General features: G+C 41.0%; 1 protein-coding gene across 1 annotated transcript in view; it reads left to right on the top strand.

Moving 5' to 3' along the window:
* The window catches only part of JARID2 (jumonji and AT-rich interaction domain containing 2), a 210,378-nt gene that overhangs the window by 102,100 nt on the left and 87,789 nt on the right, over positions 1–20,489 (top strand). The window contains exon 3 of the mRNA XM_058830622.1: positions 17,951–18,092. Coding sequence (XP_058686605.1) covers positions 17,951–18,092 — 142 coding nt within the window. The remainder of the gene's footprint in view (positions 1–17,950; positions 18,093–20,489) is intronic.

The raw sequence follows: 20,489 nt of genomic DNA on the forward strand, positions 1-20,489 counted from the left end.
ATGGACCAATAGTTAAGGCATTGCTTAGCACAGAAAACCACCTTTCTTTCTGTTGTGGATCTAGGCTTCTGCCATTAATAAGCCTGAAAAACAGACTTTTAAGAAATAGTTGGCTGATCAGAAAAATGAGTTTAAAACACTTCATGCAAACTTGAATATTGGGGTTTATGGGGAAAGTTTTGGAGACTTTCAGTTTCTCTGGCATAGCTGGATATCAAGATGGTGCTGGATTGCCATCTGGCTGGATCAAAATGATAACTGCTCAATGATTTTCTATTTAAAGCCTCTCAAATAATTTTTGACTCAGTGGGGATAGTCTTGTGAAAACTAAATTCGCTGGGAAACTTAGAAAGGGATAGACTCTTGTGAGAAAGAGTCTGCTCTTCAGTCTGTGCTTTCAAGAGACAAAGGGCTCAGAAATTTTACCAAGGTTTTAACAAAATAACTTTCAGGGTTTTTTTTTTCCTGGCTGATGTCCCTCCTGACCTTTGATTAGTTAGGTCTTCAGGCAGCAGGAATGAGAACAGACTGAAGGAGATGGTGTTCTCTATGCTGTTTCCCTTTACTCAGGTTGAAAGCAATGGAAAAGTACTGGTTTGGTGTCCTTCTGTCACGAGAAGTCTTCAGTTCCCTAAAGTGCTGAGGACAGTAGGAGAGATCTCACTGAGCTTTTGTTTAATGTGTCTGCCTGCTCTAAAGTTGTATTCTGTTCTACAGCTCAAAGGAGAAAGTTCTCAGCCCCAAAGTTTGGAAGCAGGTGGTAGTGGTGATTTCAGCAGGATTTGGGGGAATTCTTGCAGTATGCAGAGGAGTAAGGTGCCCTCTATAGGGGACAGATTTTGTCCTCATGTGGCCTTTTAAGAGCAGAAGATAATTTGAAGGGTAGCACTACTTAAATAGGTCCCTCTCTAAAACCAGGTGGGGACATACCAAATGAAAATACGACTTCAGCTGAATTAATTTGCTAAGGTGTAAGAAACTCCTGTTTACAAAGTGTGCATGTTTCTCTCTGCCCCATCCCAAAGCTTGCAGCTCAACTGACTGTGGAAAAACTGAGGAAAAACTGGCATATGGCCCTCCTGATTGACACCTCAACACAGAACTCATCTGAGAACTTAAAGAAATAGATTGTCTCAGAAACTACAGTGAAGAACAAAGGGAAAGCTGCTGGAACCTCATGGATTGCTAGAGTTTCCCGCAGTATACATTTTGCTTCTCAAAATTCACTGAAGTAGGATTGATATTTAAGTCTACACAAGTTGCAGTTTTGCTGTACTTACTAACCAGCTACGTGCAGCACACGTTGCTGAACACATTTGTGCCGTCTCTAAAAACAGAGCATCTCAAACCTGCGTAGGTCCCTGTAACACTGATGCATGGCTTTCTTCAGAATTGCAGAGAAACTGTTCCTGGTCCAAATCTGCTGCCAGTGCTTGTCGTGAGAGATTTTCCTATTTATACCGCTTGTTCTTTGTGAAATATAGGTCAGGATTTTTAGCTTTTAATTGGTTATAGGACAAATAATTTTCCGATACTTCCATGTTAATACTGGACAATTAGGAGTACTCCCTCTCCATTTATCTGAGCTCTTCATCTTTTGTTGACAACCTTTTTCCTCCCTTTTAATTGGAAGGAGGAAAAGGTGTTTTGCTGTTTCTCAACGTACTTTTCCTCTACAGCTGCTTGTGTTTTATTCTCTCTTCATCCTCTTATTTTCTGGGCTCCCTTTGAAGTGTGAGGGTCTGTTCCTGTGCCACACAGTGCTGTGCAGTGCTGGCAGCTCCAGGCTGCTTGCTGCAGGCTCAGTGTTACAGACATGGAGATTTCTTTTCTTTCTTTCCCCCACCCCAACTCCTGGGCCATCCAGTCTAATGTGAGAACAGATTGGCCTTAGTATTTGGAGAAAAGATCTATAATAAGCACTGGGGACATGCTGGTAAAAAGCATCAGCATGGTATACCAGCTCTGTTGGAGTACTGACTGTACATTAATTCTCTAACTTATAATTAGCTATATTAAATTCCAATTTTCTGAAAGGAACCATTATCAAATAACACTCTGTTTGAAATCTCAAAGAAACATAAGGAATGAAAGCTTAGTCCTCTTATGCTTTCATCTTTCAGAAGCAATCCCTATCTCAACATCTTGACCTACATTTTCTTTTTACCCTCTCCAAGAAACATTGTGTGGATTTAATGTCTCAGAAGGGAGGTGAGGTTTTTTTTAATGCGTGTGTATGTGTTGACATATAAAGTTTGGGGAAAACAGTGAGGCCTTCATGTCCCCAATGATTTTTTTTTTTTTTTTAAAGACTTGAAAGTGTTTTCCATAGTATCTCTGAGGCAGATTTTAGGTTCAGAAAGCAATTAAATGTAAAAAGTGCAACCTATTCTTTTATGGTCCACTTATATAAATCTTGCTTTTGCCAAAGCCTTTTCTGATTTTACATGCAGTAGAATAAAAAAATTGGGCTTTCGTTCCTTCTTGCATTCTACTCTCCATTTGTATTTAGTCATAAATTTTCTTTTTTATGATTAAATGGGATTTTTTAAAATGTTTGTTTTGTGGAGGGATGGAATGTTTAAAATGCCGTATTTGTTCCCATTGATTCTTGCCCTTACTGTGTAGCTTTTTGGTGTTACTAATAAATAGTTCTACATGGGAGTTAGGCTTTAACCTGGGTGGCCTGAACCCAGCAAAGCAAAGCCTGTCAGTGCTGCTTTCCCATTAGATTGGTCCGTCTTTCGCTGTTCAAAAGGTATTTCCAATACTCACAGTGTGCTTGATGCCATCTTCTCCATCCCACCACATGGGGTTATATCCTGTCTTCTCCAACTGCAGAATGAATGTTGCTATAGCCTTGCCCCATGCGGGAACAGACAGAATTCTTCTGCCTTTTGTTCAGTGAGGTTTTTCTTTTTTTTGTGGGGATGGGGAGAGGGGGGCTGGTGTCTGTGTGTGTCTGTGCCTGTTTTCACTCTGAACACATAAAGTGCTAAATGCTTGCTAAACATTAACGCTATTTAATAGTCCTTGCAGCTTGAGAAGCATTGTAGGGTGGGAATGTTCTAACTCCAGGAAGACTTTGTTTGAGCTGTTTCAGTTTAATACTTTTCTCCAGCTTTTTATTCACAGGGTACTGTGAATGTATGGAGGGATTCCATTAGTCTTTTTTTTATTTTTTATTTTTTCTCCTAGTGTTGTCACATCATATTGAAACAGAGTTAGGCAGTGTTTTGACTATCAGTAATGAACTTTTGGCCCTAGATAAGGTAGTTGTTTTTTTTTTGTTTGTTTGTTTTTGTAGTGATACAGTGGTGAACTTCAGCATACTCACAGCCTCTTGGGTATATTTTGAAAGCTCATTTACCTCTTTAGCATATATTTCTATGCTGTTCCGTTGCATGTACCTCCCACTCCCTCACTCCCATTTCTCTGATGCTGTACTTAAAACAAGAAATATGCTAATGAAGGCTAGCCTTCAATTACACCAATGCATGAAAGGAACGTTCTGTGTAATGAGTTCTTGGTTGGGGAGAACAGCATTCTTAAAAAATTGAAAGACAGTACTTTATCTCCTTTGCTTATTTCGAAAGATAAAATCATTAAATGCACATCAGTGTATTGTACAGTCTTAACTGTATAAGTGTGGGTTGATGCTTGTTCCAAGGTTTATTCCAAGGTTCCAAGGTCTATTAAGTCAGGAAGCAGCTAATGCTATTTCACTTCCTCTTCTGATGTCCTGAAACATGAGCAAAAAAAAGCTGTTTAATAGCAGCAGAATGTTTCGTGGTGGTGAAATTTAACTCCTCTGGGAGCTGGTGTGTCGGGAAGTCTCCTTAACATTTCAGAAGCCTTCTCTCCAGCATCAGGTTTTCAAGTGGCTGCCCCCCTACCCCAGCTCTCATCTCTTCCCCCTGTGGTTTGCCTGTAGAGCTCACAAAAGGGAGGTGAAAGTAAGGTTAAGCTGCCGGTCTCAAGAGCTGGAAATAGAGATGGAAATTGCTTGGCTTGTGAGGAGCGTTTCCTTAAAGGCTGTTATATAGCACTGACGTTTCCTGTGCCGATGCTTCGGAGATGTATGTTAATGCTGGCAAGAATCAGTTGTTCCTGCAGTTAAAACAGGAATGGTCTCCACGTACAGTCTGTCAGGTGGCCGAAGCTGGCATTATCCGATGCCTTTAACATTGTGTCACGCTTGCTTTGGCCTGTGCTTCATTCCTGCAGTGAGATCCTCGGAGCTCAGCTGATGGCAGGATCCTCCTGCTTTATCCTCTCACCTGCTCTCCAGTAGCTGCAGTTCTGGATCTGGTCTGGGAGGGATGGCATTTCTCCTTGTCTTCCAGCTACAGATTTATTTCCTGGTGTGTACTTTTCCATTGCACGTTCCCAGCAGGTAGGCGGCTGCGGTGCATCACAGAGGCATCCGCCAACCTCTGCCGCTGCTGTCAGCATCATAGGAATGGGCTGGAATCCCTACCTTAGGCAAGGGCTTAGTGCTCAAATAGAGGTGAAATGTCATCGCTGCCGTGCACGCCCGTGGCAGAGCAATTTGTTCGTGTTGGGCTTATATTGCACTTTGCTTTCGGTTTGCTGCAGTTGGTCTCAATGTTTTACTGTGACGAGCCTCCTCGGCCAATAACTCTGCAAATAGATTACAGGGGACTGAGTGTAACAGCAGAGCAGTTCTTCATCCCGAGCATGGAGTGTAGTCTTCTGACCTTTGATTTTAAAAAGTGAGGAAATTATACTAATCACTTGTCTGCCCCTACAAGGGGAAGGAAAAAAAAAAAGGAAAAAAAAATTCCTTCCCCTGAGAAGGGAAAAATACAGATATGCAACAGATTTAACAGTAAGATAGGTGGATTTTTTTCTTTTTATTAGTATTTTTTTAAGCACTCTGGTTTTGCAAATACGGTTGAAATAGGTTTACTTACTGTATGGTAAAAAAAAAATAATCTTCCTATGAGCACATTGCTGTTTCGTGTGTTAGAACCATGTCAAGTGTTTTAAAGAATATATATTATATAATCAATTTAGCAAGCTAGATGAGAAACCAGTGACAAGGAGGAAGGCATCCTAAATGATCAGAGACTGAGCTTTGGGAGCTTTCCGGGTGGTTGCATTTTCATGGTGCTTTACTATACCTTGTAGATACTTTCTGTGAAGGAAAGTAAATAAATGCTGAGTAGATGTTGCCAAGAGGAATAGTCCTCCCCCAGGAAAAGCAGCTCTGGTTTACCCCTGAAGAGAGTTCCATTTTCCTATTAGCAGCAAGGCAACAAATATCATGGATGACATTTAGGGTTATGGACAAAAGACTTTGAAACCAGCGTCTTTAAAAAAAGTGTTTGAGAATTGTTCAGGCAGCTTTCTACCCTCCCTCTTTCTGGGATGTCACAGGACCTTATGCTGGCCTGGTTGTCAAGCCTATGTTAAGGCTCAGAACAGGCATGTGAGCACTCAGGCTGGCAGGGAATTTGATATCTGGCTGCAGGCAGCGCTGGTGCATCCCTGGTGAAGCATCCCTAGTGTTGTGGGAGGCAGGCTGCCTCCCAGCCTGCAGTCCAACTAGACTGCCCTGGCCTCCTGCACCAGGGAAGGGCTGTCTGGCATGTTGCTGAAGAGGCGACGGTGTTATGTTAGAAGTCTCTGTGACTTTTTTTTTTTTTTTTTTTTTTTTTTTTTTATTTTTTGTTAGTGGATATTTAATTGCTGTAAACTCAGCGATTGTAATTCAAGTGCTTAGTAGAATGAGGCGACATGCCAGAGGGGGAAAAAAAATCTTTGTCAGCAAAAGAGGTTGACAGCTTGACTCCTGGAGCTGACTGATGGATGATCTCAGAGTTATGGAGGGCACATTCCCTAAAAAGTTATTGAAAATGCGGAGCAAAAGTAATTAAAGTGGTTTAATTAAAATATCTGTCATATGTAACTTGAGTTCACGTAGAACATCTAGTATTTAGCTCAATTAATTTTTCCCAGGATAGGATGAGGACTTTTTCCTCTTCTTTTCTTTGGCTGAAAGTTCAGAGTACCTCCAGTGAAGGGAGGGCTGAATCCATACTCGTATTTGCTGGCTGCACGAGCCAGTCACTGTTGCTGCATCGACAGGCTGTGCGTTCTTGCAGCAAACAGGATCCTCGTTGCTCCTGTCACATTGGAGGAATTTTTTTTTTTTCTGTCTGGAGGGCTGCCCATGCTCCTGGCAGAAGTCATGAAAGGCAAATCCTCAATGACATGCATTAAAGTATCAAGTGGGACTATTCAATTAGAAGTCTGTCATTCAACGTTTGCTTTTCACAGCTTTTGTCACAGAGGTGCAGAATTAGAGACAATTAAGCAGAGGATAACCTCCCCAAAAGGGCCTTCTGGCAGTTCTCTTGTCTTTTTCCCATCCTTTTTCTCAGAGCTCACTGCTGTGCTGTAGACTTCCTACTCTTTCAGAGAAAATCTGCTGTTTTGTTTACTTTTGAGGTGTGTGTAGAAGCCAAGCCATATATTTATGTCTCTGATAATTTTCTTTAATTTGGTTGACTTGAGAAAGAAGTCATTCAGGCTCTCTGTTCTTGCTGCTTCCCATTTGCAAATGGAGGAAGGCTGTCCCAGTCCATTAGAGGAGTGTGGATGTTACGTAAGAGCCATGCTGCATTCTTAGCTCCTGCTGCCAGCTCTCCAGGCTTCTCCAAAGACTGCAGCAGAGGGCTGGCCCCTGCCTGCTGCTGCTTTCTCGGGGAAGGTGCTGGCTGTCCAGTTACAGAAATGGGCTTTTCTTTATCTCCATCAACCCAGATCATAAGCCTGGCCTGTTTGTGTGATTCCTCACCACAGATCACTGGGAGCTGTGCTTTGTTAGAGGAAAAGCACGTAGCAAGTGTTCATCAAGATGCTGTTTTGATGTTGTTCTCAGTTTCATGCAGATATGCAGTTTTCAAATTACACAATCAGTAAGGGTTTCCTAGAAATCCTAACAAATATAGCCAAGCCTTGGTAAGCCTCTGGGTTTTAGCAGCACAGTTCTTCCTTTTCAGGCTTACAAGTATTCATTGTTACTGAGACGTTGCAAGCCTTTTTATTTCCCTTGTTGTTTTATTTGCAAATTCATACGTTACATTTTCTTCCAATTAGCAGGCTCTTCCTTGCTTCACTCTGTTTTTGCCTTCACCTTCTTTCTTCCTCCTTCTGTTATGCTCTGTGGAGACACAGTTGCTAATTTTTACTTTCTAGTGTAGAATAGCTGTTGTCTAGAGACGTGCTCTTGGCGTAGTTTTCTTTCTCATGTTACTTAAAATACCATGATGTCTTTTTTTAATTTTCTTTTTCATCTTTACTAATCTGTCGAGTCCCTAGGTGCCAAGGTATGGATATTTTTGAAGTGTGGATTTATTGTTCCTTTGTCCATCCATACCTAGTGGAAGCTTAACTCTGAAACAAGATGAGTCTAAAGGCATAGCCCTGTGATGCTGAGGTAGTGGAAAAATAACTTGACTGAAAAATGGGACTGCTGTGGTATATTACAGTTAAGCTACCTGTGTAAAAGTACTTCATGAGGGGGACAAAGACCTGAAATAGTTATTAGCTTGCTTTACTTAATTCTTATTTAGCAGTGTAATCCATGCTCTTTCCCTCACATAGGGGTATTTGTGAGGAACAAGCAAAAGTATTTTGGAAAGAGAGTCAATAACTTTTCTCCAAGTAGCTCTCAAATGGATAAAACAAAACACAAAAGATGGAAAGAACAAAAGGAAAAACAAAACATTTTAAAATTAAGTTATTTCTTTCACAGGTATATTGCAGGTTTTCTTTACTCTCTCACATGGGGCATTACCCCAGTATTTTTCCATTCAGCTGTAAAATTCCCCAGGAAAGGCAGGATAAACAAGACATGATGGTTTTGGCATAAAAACCAAAGAAGAATTTACTTGTACCTCACAGATAATTTTGTTAATACCTGAGAACTTAGACTTTTCTCTCAGTGGTTATGCTGATATTTCAGTTGCTGATACCATTGAACTTAATGGAGATAAATTCTATTTTTTGTGGGCCTGCTTGTGTCTGTAATTTCTAACAAAATGCATATTTAACTCTGTTTCCAAGTTGAATATGAGAGAAGGTGTCTTATAGGATGGATGTAAATCTAAGGGCACTTTACTCCAGAAATAAACCACTCTGTCCAACACCAAAATCTACGTAAAATCTCACGCCACTGAGGGATGTTAGTAACACCAACCCTATTGTCTCATGTCATGGTCTGTACCCCTCCCTGTGTTTCGCTGGAAGCTGAGCTCACTACCTTTATTTTACATTCAAGCTGAGGTGCCCAGAGAGGAGGTGGTCGCCTGCTTGGTGACGGCTGCATCTGGACAGAGAACAGGACCGAACATCCTAACCAAGTCTTGCATCCTAACCAAGCTCTCTTCCTGGTGTTGATGCTCCCGTTTTTCTGCTTAAGGCTTCATGCCTTCTCCAACTACATATCTGAATAACAAAGGTGGTCTGTAGCTTGTGTTTGGAGTCCTCTTGTTCCTCCGGAGCTTTCTGACTGCAGTCAAAGGAGGCTGTGGGACTGAGGTAGATTGGTGTTGTGTGCATCAAATAGTGTGATTCCTTGACAAAGTACAGGAAGAGTACATGGTGCTTGTTTCCCTGGTGCTGAAAGGGTTCATGGTACCATACAATTGACTGTGTTTGTTTGTCAAAACTTAATGATCTTTACACAGCCTGGTACCAACTTGCCAGAAATGCTACTGCTCTCCCTTTATCATACAGCTCCAGGGGCAATTGGCAGGAGCTCGATAGCGCAATGGTACAATATAACACACAGGGAACAGCTGGTAGGGTGCTGATCATCAGGTCTCTTTCCTCCTCTATGTTGTGCATCATTCAGAACAGATCTGGCTTTTGGTTTTGGGGACAACTGTTCCTTAAGTTTTCTTTTCCCCAGTTTCCCCTCTGTAAAATCAAGAAAAATACTAGGAAAATCTGAGGGTAGCCATTTGTGATTCTAAGGTACGACTTAGTTGTCTTCATTTGTAGGAAGGGGATTTAAGAGAGACGAGTTTGTTCCCTTGTCTTTTTTTGGGTCGGCATTACTGCTGCTATCTCCTTCACCTGTCAATGAACACCTACCTCACTGCTCAGCCTGTTTGATACTCCTGTTCCATCCCTCATCCAGGCCACACCATCATGGAGCCCAGTCTATGGCCTCCATTCTGCCTTATGAAGTATAAAGTGCCAGAAGAGGTCATGTGTTTATTTGGAGGACTGAGAGGTTCATTGTATCCTTAAAAGTGGAGAAATGCCTTTAATCAGAGAGGTGTGTCTCTTGAATACTTTAAAAAAAAACCCCAAACCTAAAATAACAGAAGTATGAACAACTGTTAGGTGGGGTTTTTCTCTATTTATGCAGTGCAGACATTGGAAGTAGTTTTTTGGGTGCTTTATTGGTTTCTTTTGTTTTAAATTTCTTTCAGATGCATATTTCATAAAGAAATATGAAAGTATGAAGTACTTGAAGTATGTCATATGGCCTGAGGTAGTTTTCTGGCAGAATTAAATTAGCTTCATTTTTGACTGTTAGATTTCTATTTCTATGAGTTTAATACCACCCCAAGCTCAATCCAAACCCCCCCAGATAAAAACAAAACACCCTAGAAAGTGTTGTATTGAAACAACAGAACAGTTAATTTCAATTCATTCACACTGCTAGTGGGTAATGGACTAATATGCAGGACACAAAGTCACAAAATGCCTTTGGTTGCTTAATAGTGGTTTTGGATGGAGCTGTATTGGGAGTAAGGAGCTTCTTTCAACCTGTATTATTTAATCAGTTCCCTTTGGTGATCTGGTCTTTTGACAGGCTGACAAACACATCTTGTGCTGTAATGTCATTCATGCTTGGCTTCCATAGTAATGATGTATATCTACATATAAAAGCACTCTTCTAGTCAGTTATGAAGACTGTACAAGCTATTTGCTAACAGTCTTTGGCATAATGGTACTGCCTTATGCATATGCTCTGTTATGTACCACAATCAACCTAATGTCCAGTGGCTTGTCATCTGAAAAGCCCACGTACTGTTAATTACCATCATGGTGGCAGCACAGAGCATCATGTGGCATAAACGATGATGGTTTCATGCTGTGGCTTTTTTATCTAGAGGCAGAAAATTGTTGTGGTTTTGCATTACCAGATTAGATGAAAATAGCCTTTATGACAACTATCCTTAAAAAAGTGGACAGAGAATTAATATCTCTTATCCCAGAGAAAAAATGTGGTTTGTTTTGTTTTTAAATTATGTCACTATCATGAAAACCCTATTCTTTAGTCTCTGAGACAACCAGAGCATGAAAATAGGCCTTATTTTTGAAGCATGTTGTCTGTTTAATATGTAATGTGATACCTTGTCATGCTGTGACAATGTGACAGATGGCATTTGCACTATAAAACTAAATTATCTTTTGTGCATAGCTATACAACAGCTAAATACAGTAACTCTGTACAGTGTGCTGATTAATGCAGACTGCAGATGTTCAGGAGATACCGGTGTGTTTAAACTTAGCATCAAATGATTAATGTATTTATTTAACATGCCTACCAAGATTTTGATAGTGTTTCAGCACATAGTCTAGTGTCTAAAGGGTGGTTTTGGTATAAGTCAAATATAGGATTACAGACAAAGCAACGTGGATTGGTATTGCATTGCAGCTGGTTGTCTGTTACTCAAGAAAAATGGTGAAAACTGTTAATTAATGATGCTGTGCAACTAAACTTTTATATAAAGATATAGCTTACAAGAAACTGTAACACCCTGTAGTTCAAAATCATTTGAGCTGGAAATGACCTCTAAGATAATAAAGTTGAACTGTTAACCCAGCACTGCCAAGTCCACCACTAAACCGTGTTCCAAAGTGTTCCATATACACATCTTTTAAATACCTTCAGGGATTCTCCCTCAATCACTTCCCTTGGCAGCCTGTTCCAGTGCTTGACCCCCTCTTCCAGAAATAATTTTTTCCAAATTACATGTAAACATCTTGTGGCACAACTTAAGGCTATTTCCTTTTGTCGTATTGCTTGTTGACTGGGAGAAGAGACCAGTTTCCACCTGGTTACAGCCTCCTTTCAGTCAATTGTAGAGAGCAATAAGATCACCCCTGAGCCCCCTTTTCTTCAGGTTCAACAGCCTCTCTCAGCTGCTCCTCATCAGACTTGTGCCCCAGACCCTTCCCCACCTCCACTGCCCTGCTCTGGACCTTCTCCAGCACCTCAGTGTCTTGTGGTGAGGGGCCCAGAACTGAACACAGCACTTGAGGTGTGGCCTCACCACTGCTGAGTACAGGGGACAATCACTGCCCTGCTCCTGCTGGCCACACTGTTCCTGATACAGGCCAGGATGCCATTGGCCTTTTGGCCACTGGGGCACAGACTGGCTCTTGTTCAGCCACTGTCGACCAGCACCCCTGGGTTCTTTTCTGCTGGGCAGCTTTCCTGCCTCTCCAGATCCCTTGCAGAGCCTTTCTACCCTCAGCAGATCAATGCTTCTGCCCCCTTCGTGTCGTGTGTGAACTGACTGAGGGTGTCCTCAACCCCCTTGCCCAGGTCACTGATGAAGATGTTAAACAGGACTGGCACCCATACTGAGCCCTGGAGAACACCATGGGTGACCAGCTGACAAATGGATGTAACTCCATTTACCACCACCCTCTGGGCCCAGCCATCCAGACGATTTTTAACCTAGGTAACACCCATCCAAGCCATGAGCAGCCTGTTCCTCCAGCAAAAAGTGTGGGAAATGGTATGAAATGCCATACTAAAGTCTAGGTAGGCAATATGTACAAGATTGAAGGAAAACAAGAGGTGTATGTGAGACACTAGTTTATTGTTGGTTTTGATTTCTGTACAGAATGTGTGTGAAACATTCTGTACCTGTGTGAAGCTGGTGGCCAGAGTAAATACTTAGAGATGAAGATGGTAACTTTATCCCCCTCTGTATTTTAGGCATAGAGTTCATGTTGGTGGTCTTCCACGGTGTGGTTATGCTCAATAGTTTGTTTGTGTTCAGGTGGTGCTAACTTCCAGACCATGGTGTGGGACAGTTAATCTTCAGACTTTATAGAACTGCAGCTTAACGCTTTGCTTTCTAGCTTTTGTGTCAGCTCTCCTAAGTGGGATGGTGCAGAAAGGGGAAAAAAAAAAAATCACTAATATTTTAAAAGAAATGTTTCCTGTATAATTCCCAAGACTGCACAGCTGAAGTTTGGACAGGCATGGACATTTTAGCTCCATGCCTGTGTAACTACAATCTCTGCTATTTATTACATGCTCTCATAAGGACCATTGTCATCCTAGCATGGTGAGAATGCTGTCTTGAGTAAATTCCTTTTTTGACTTACTGTAACTTGTGTTTGTTTTTCTGCTTGCCCTGGAAACTGGACTTTTCTACCAGCCCAGAGCGGTTCAGCTTGCAGGGATCAGGGAGGAATGCAGGGAAAGGGCTGCCAGGGGGGAAGCCAACCCAGAATCTCTTGGCAGTGGGAAGCAAGTTTCCCTGTGTAGTCAGGAAATATCCAGGAGCATAGTTATATATTTCATATATTACTGAGATCTGCAGGATGGCTCCTCTGGACTGTCTGATGTTATCCCATATAGAAAGCTTTGAATATGGTCATGTTGAAATTGTCTTTGTTTAGGTCATTTAATGGTTTTGATATCTTTGGCTTGTGTTTGCGGGGTGTTGACTGCTGATTTTCCTAACATAATGGCTTTGCGGGTTGCCTCTGACTGTGAGAACTGACTGGAAATACAATTGAATGTATTTTTTTTTTCTCCAAGCTGCCTTAGGACTGGGAAGCAGCAAGCTAAAATAGGTGTTGCTCTATTGTAAGAACATGGAAATGTTCATGCTGAGATGCCTTGTTGGCATTAGAGTAAGTGATGTGGAAACAGTGTTTTGGAAACATTGTGAAAGTCTCTTCACCCAACCACTTAGTTAAATAACCACATGATGCTGAAATTTGCTCAGATGCTCTCCTTTGGTTTCCTGATTATTCAGTAACTTTAATAATGAAGAACATACCAGTAATTGCAATCTCATCTATTTTTAAAACCAACTAACTCCGAACCCTCCCTTTCATTTTTGCTGTCTTATGTTCCTGCTTGCTGCTCCTCTCTTCCCCATCAGTTTTCGTTCTGTGTATTTCTAGTTAGCATCATGTTTTATTGTACGGTGCGTTCCCAGATATTGGGATTTTCATCATATCTTCAGATGCTCCCAGGACCTGTCCTGTGTGCTTGTCAGTCATCTCTCCAGATGACCAGAGATGAGTTAGATCATGACTTGAGAAGAACTGTAGATTACTGCTAAAAGTGTGTATCACCAAAAACATTAAGGTCAGCAAATGTGTACCAACGTAAATTAAGTCCTGCCTGTGCTGGAATAGTTAAGTCTTACTTGCTATGCTCTTATGAGAAGCGATCCACTTGAGTCAGCAGAAGCCCTGTATGATAAGCTAATTTAAGCAGATTTAACTATTCTTTACACACTGTTTTTGGGTGAGCAGGGCATTCTGGTTGCTGGAGTAGGCTCAGCAAGACCTCTGCTCAGCTAGAAACTTCAGCCAAGAAGCAAAGGGAATAACGAGTTGCAGTGGGAACAAGAGGGGGCACGCTGTGTGCAGGTTGCAAAGCCATAATATCCGTATTCTGTGGGGATCACCCTAGAGGGTACGGTTCAGCTCTCATAGCAAAGCCCTTCCTGCATGTGAAAAAACAAACAAATTTGTAGCCACAGACAGATTGGAAAACATTCAGTGTGGAAGGCAAATAAATAGGAGGTGATAGAAGTCTCTGTAATAATGACTAGAATGCAGAAAGGGCTTTTGTGCTTTCTCTGGCTTGTAACAGAGTGCATCAAAAAGTGACATTTGCTGCTTTTTCTTAATACTGCTAAGTGGAAATTTTTTTTTTAAACCTTTTTAAGCAGCATGTATCTAAAACAGTGATTTGGTATTGCAGCATTTGTCAAAGTTTAAAAACAAATTCAGCAAAACTGTGAAGTTGACATTTATGTGAGTAAGATGCATTTTAGAGAGGATGTTAAGATCTCCGTGGTTTGGTTTTAAGCTGCCCTTTTTAATTAATAGGAATTAATAATTGGCCTTTCTCTGAAGGTGTCTAGTCTTGATCAGTTAGAGCCAGAACAGTGTATTTAAGGGATCATAGATGTTATTTGATACGCAAGTTCCTGTATTGTGACTTAATTAAATAATTCATTATTACTGACTTAATTAAGGCAGTGTTTATTCAGTGACTTTGAACTCTTCAGTGTTTCAGTTCTTTTTAAAATTTGGCAGCAAGTATGCACTGCTTCTCTGTATATACAAATTATTATTTCATGTAAGTAATTTTAATATATGAAATCCTACACTGACTTATAATGCAAGTGGCTGTACTTTCAAATTTAATTTTAATGAGGTTTACTTCTTTTTAAAAAATCTAATTTGACTTTTAAAACAAACACTTTCTATTACAGGAATAAAGTCTCATTTTTATCAACCATGATTTATTCTGCCTAGTTATTTAGGTCTGGTGGTTGGCCATGAGTCCAGCTGCCAGGGGAGAATGCAGTGAGAACTGGGACTGAGATGAGCCTAGTGGGCAAGGGGCGGGCAGCCTCTGCCAGCTCTTCAGCAGCTGAGAATGTCATGGGCTTTGACAGGAGCCAGGGCTTGCTGGCATCGTGGTTTAAAGGTTGAAAGGCACAACCATAGAAAAGCAGTAGAGGAACTATTTATCCCTTTGATTTGATTTGGCTCTTGAGGGCTTGCTGATTCTTTGACTGTTGTTGAGTGCTCTCAAGTAGCCTCTCCTTGGAGTGGTTCAGCTTTCCAGGCTATGCAAAAGAGGGTTTTGTCACTCAGCTGCTTTTCTCTCTTTATATACATACACAACTGTAGTACTCAGCTTTTAAGAAATATGAATGCCTGCTGCTTCCCTGTGGTGTGGTTGGTTTTGGAGAGTCAGACCCAAATGGGTAGATGCTCCTTAAGTGCACCAGCAGACCTCTAGGTCCTGTCCACTGCACTGGTGCCAACCCATTAATGGTGATAGGAGTGCCTGAGTATCACTGTGCAAAACGGTCGGGTCCCCATCCTGTCCTGGGGCCTCCATACCTTTCATAACTCCCAACTGATGTGCAGCAGTAAAGAATGTGGCTTATTGCAGTTAGAGATAACAGGAATGGCATTTGAAGGAAAAGGTATCTGGGGGCAAGCTGAATGCATTTGATATAAAAATGATTGAGTGGCAATAAACTTTTAACAGCCTGCTTCAGCACGTGCTTTCTCTCCAGTGCTTGGAAGGAGGCTTTGGGTTGTGCCTTTCATCACTTCAGGGTTGATTTTGCAATTATGCTGGCCCTGAAAACCTGTAGAACATGAGACCCATTCCCAGTATTTATCAGTATCTCTCATTTGTAGTTTTATGCCTCTCTTTTAGGGCACTTGTTTTTAGTTGGTTCCAGCGGACGATAGCTAACATCAGTTATCAGCAATATTACTGCGTCTTGGAATGGTGCTGGTTATGATGAATAATGGTAGGCAAACCGATACTTTTTTCCTTGAGGAGCACAAATCATGCTTGTCTCCCAAGTGAGCTGATGGTTTGGCAGGGTGAAAGGATGAATAAAAATTGCCTTCCAAGTGCATGCAAGTTGACAGCCTGAAAGGTGATTTTCTTGACTCATATACTTTAGGTTCCTGGGTTTTACATATGGCAAGTCTCCAGAACAAATATTGCTTTTGGAAAACCTAATCAAGTTCTGCCATAAGACTTAAGTTACTGAGTGTCAGGCCTCAAATGATATGCTTGATTTAGACTTCTCTGGAGTTCAAAAATTGTAAATTTTTATCAGCAGTGGTTTCATGGAAAAATGCAAAGGGAAAGTTGAAACTTTTATAAGAATAATTTTAGGCACTAGGGCTTTCAGAGGGGGTGAGTTCCACATAGAAATATAATCTGTTCAGTGTTTTTTTCAAAGCTTGCTTTCATTTCCTTGGGAATGCTTTGAAGGGATGCTGTCACCCCACGTCATATTGTGTTTTTACACTACAAACCCTTGTGTAGTATCATGTGCTGATACTGAAATTTGTTTTATTTGTTGGGTCACAGTTTGAGATCCCTTTAATGAAAAGGAAATATCAAAAGGAATTCAACAAAAGGGGAGAGAAAATGTAAATTGGGTCATTTTACTTCTCCCTCATACTCTTGTGCTGGCTAGAAGAGACAATTTAATGCAAAAATTTGTGTGTAGTTTCAACTTGTGGTCTGTGGGCTGTGTATTAGGGAAAAAAATAGAGCTACTAGTTCACCAACTGTTCCCCGGAAAAATATCGAAATATGTTTTTGCTTTGTAGGTGGAGTTTTTAAAACAGCGTATGCAAAAACTGCAGCATGTGGCCACCACATAGCCCAAGACAAGAAAATAGTTGTCGTTCAGAATGAATATGAGCAAACTTTGATTGGGAAAAGAAGACAAAGATGTGATCCAGACATTGGATTGGGCTGTTTAAAAATGGGCAATCAGAGCAATTAGATTGGGGCTGGGGAGCTTCAGAGCCCACTGGCAGTAGTAGTGCCCGAGGCAGCAGTGAATAAATGGCCTTGCCGGGAAGGAACATTTGGCTTCAGCTGTGGCCAGACTTCCAGGACTTAGAGACAGCAGCTCACTCGGGGAGGTACCTTTGCTCTTGCTTTGGTAGTGCTTGGGTGTCTCTTTGGAGCTGAGCTCGGTTGAATGCTTGGTTATGCGATGAGTAAGTGCCTTGGTGGTGCTGGATGGTGGTTTTCCTGAAAACAGCCGTCTGAAATGGTGTGGTACTGATATAGTGCTGGTGGAAATTCTTGAACTGTAGCTCTTAGTGTTTTCAGTGCAGTACTCTGACCAGTCTCACTGCCTGGCTCATTTTGGAAGGGGCAGCACAGCCCTCCCCTCCCTGCCTTCCCCACCATGTTTTCTTTTCTAAGGTGCAATTATTGAGAGACTGAAATGGCTAAGGGAAGGAAGTCCTATCAGCATTTCTCTGAGGAATACACCCACCAAACAAAGCTTTGTTATGCTGTTTCTTAAACTATTTGGGTGGAGAGATGAGAAAGCATTCTCCTGGATAAAATTGCAGCTCCTCTGGTAATCAGGTCTTATATCATCAAGGAAGTAGTGCGCTAATAAAATAGTTTCTTCCCTCTCATCCCAGAGCCTGCTGAAGAATATGTTACTATTTTAATTCTTAAGTATGAGTGCTTTCATTGCCTATCTGCTGTTGTTAGAAAGAGACATATTATATTGTAATTACTTGGTGGCATAGAATACAGAAAATTTGTAAAACATTATACCTGCAAAGGTCCAATGCTGTCTTCTGTCTGTGTAACTGTGTGACTGCTGTATTATTGTTACAGGAGAGAAAAGGCACAAAAGGGAAGGCAGCTGTGGCCTGTGTACCTTTGCTGCCTATGTACCTTTTCTGGCAGTCTGGAGTTGCTGTAGATGAGTAACACTCAGAAGAATTAAAGTCAGGAAATGGATATTTGATGGTCATTTCTTTGGGATTTATATAGATAAATGCAAAATACTCTCATCTATGCTAGTCATAAGAATTCTGTAAAACAAGGATGAATTTGACTAAGCTGTGTCCCTTTTTTGAATGTGACAAGATTGTAATACTATTGCAAACACTCATATTGTAGTTATTTGAGATTGGAGTCTTGGAGTTAACCAAATCGGAAACAGGAAGCCTGGCAAATTTTTACTGAAGTACCTCTATGCAAAATCAATGTTATCAGTCTGTCTCAAGACAGTTGCTTTGGGCATCAGCTCTCTATTGTGTCACATGGGAATTTTTATAAAATTACTGCAGGTTTTGAATATTGTGTACTCCTTTGTCGTGTTTGCAGGACTTCTCACTAATGGCCAATCTAAAGGATTAGGACCAGGATCAGAACAGCTGGAGAATGAGAAGGACGATGCATCGCAAGTGTCCTCAACGAGCAATGATGTTAGTTCTTCAGATTTTGAAGAAGGGCCCTCAAGGAAAAGGTCAGTAGTGAATTACAGTTAAAGTAGAGCCTTTCTTCTTTGTCCCTTTTGTCTTAGACTGTTTTTTATGTTATCAGTAGGGTATGGTTGCACCTACTTGCCCTACCATAAAAGGACTTTCCAGCATGGATTCCTTCTATGAACAGCAAAGATACAGCAAATTTTGCTTTACTCATTGGTGTGGATAGTTCTTGTTGCTGTTTCAGAAAGCATGAGAAATTGTTATTTTACAATTGATGAATGCTAATTTAAATGCCTTAAGACTCTCTCCTCTTTTGGCTTTTGCCTCAGGCCACGTCTATATGTATGTGTGTGCAATTTCAAGGAAAGCATCACTAAAGTAGTTACTGTTACTGTTGTTATTTTTAGTTTTCGGTGAATGAAACCGTGTAAAGTTAAAAATCTAGAAAAGAACAAAACAGATGCTTCTGAGAAGAGGAACTACATAGTAATGCGGTGTGGTGGCTATCGTTTCCAAAGGACTGCTTTGAGATACTGCTGAAGCAAGCTGCCTTCTCTTTCCTAGAAGTCACTGAGTGTGCAAAATGTGGGTTAAAATCATAGACCTCAAGCCAATCAATTACAGAAAATATGCTGAGAATGCAGGCGGCTGGGAGTTGTCCTCTCTGTGAAGTAAGAACGAAAACAGGCTGTCTAAAAAATGCCTCTTAAAAGAGAGAATCAGAAATGCTTCCTCAACCTTTTTTCCTCTGTCCTCAAACTTTTTTCCTCTGCACTCCTCACACTGTAGTTCTAAGGCAAAACGAACTGTATAGTTATAATAATAGTAACAGAAGTTATCTTTCAAACAAAAGAAGTATCTCTGTTTTCTGTATGACCTTAGAATTCCACTGAGAAGCCTCATGGGGTGAGGAAACTGGTGCTTTCCTGGACAGCCTCCTCTTCCAGTGATTCCCATCCCTGGTTCCCACAATCTTTTCTGTGTCTCCAAGCCACAAACTCAGACTCTAACTAATGTGCCCACTTAGCTCATTGACATATCTGAGTAAAATTTGGTATTTTCCATATTAGTAGAAATTTTGTAAGGCTTATTGCATCCTGCTGCTGGTCAGAGCAAAGATATTTGTATTCTGATTTTGTACTTTGTGAGATACAACAGAGGATTGAAAATAATTTCTGCTGAGCTGTTTAGGTGACATCTACTGTTGCTGTAATGCTGGGAGACCATGGTCATTATTTCATGACCAACCTGTTGCTTGCACATTGTCTTAAAGAATTCTGCTTCCTTCTACACTTAGTTTGTCTCCTCATTCCTCAGCTGTGCTGTCATAATGGCTTGCAGGGTCACACCACGAGTAGCTTCAAGAAGCTGGTTAGGATTAAAAATAATAGCAAGAAGAAGATGAATTAAGGCTTTTTTGCCAGGTTTCAACATTTTTTTAATCTGCACGAGAATTTTATCTCTTGTTCAGAGTATGATTGTAGGAGCAGCTGCAAGTGCAACCAGGGGCACATCCTCTTCCTCTCTTGGGGCTGGCAAGGGGCAGGAGGGCTTGTCCCTTATGCTGTACCTGCTCCTGGTGCCCTTCACAGTCTAGCTTCAGAAATTAATAGGATTTCTACATCACCAGTCTCCAGAAACTGCACTTGAGTACTACACTTGAGTACTTCCAAATATTCGGAAGAATGTTTGGTAGGTTCGGGCTGAGGGAATTCAGACCCTTGAGAGGCAGCTTGGTTCAGGGAAAATAATAGGGAACTCAGTGCCTTTGGTACTCTTCAGATTAAACCAAACAAAAAAATCCAGCCCAAACACAGACCCAAGATGAAAACTTTTTCTGAATTCCATTTCGTTGAAAGCAGTGCATCATTTCACTACTTCTTCAAGCATCATGAGCTGTAGCAATAGTACTACAGTTGTTTTTCTGTTGCTGTGAAGGAGACTGTTCCTGTTTTGTTTCCATTTACACCCAAAAGAGACTTTTACCTGTTTTTGCTTCCTCCTTGCAGACGAACCTTTTCTGGGTTCCTTCTCTTAAGCTGTAGTGGAGCATGTTGAGTGTTTTTATATCATCTTGTTTCCTTTTAGGCTTTTTGTTTTGTTTAGCTGAATATACAATGTTTCTTCAATTCAGGTTATCTTGCAATCCCAGAAAGAGTTGTGTTAGGAATATTGGGCAAACAAAGGACATGCAGGAAGATAATGAGAAGTCAAACGCGACTGAAATGGAATGTGTGGGTTGACTGCCTTAGCTTACCAAGTTTCAAGAAGTTATATCCTCCAGTTTCTCAAAATCAAACTTTTCAGTTGTCTGTTCAGCTGGGTGTATAACTAATGACACTCTTGTAATAAAATGCACCTTTAAAGACTGTAGCTTTAGCAGTGTATATGGTGAAAGTGTGCAGATGTAATATAATACTGCAAATTTTGTTCAG

Source organism: Poecile atricapillus, chromosome 2, assembly GCF_030490865.1.
Source record: "Poecile atricapillus isolate bPoeAtr1 chromosome 2, bPoeAtr1.hap1, whole genome shotgun sequence".
In the NCBI taxonomy this organism is placed as follows: domain Eukaryota; kingdom Metazoa; phylum Chordata; class Aves; order Passeriformes; family Paridae; genus Poecile; species Poecile atricapillus.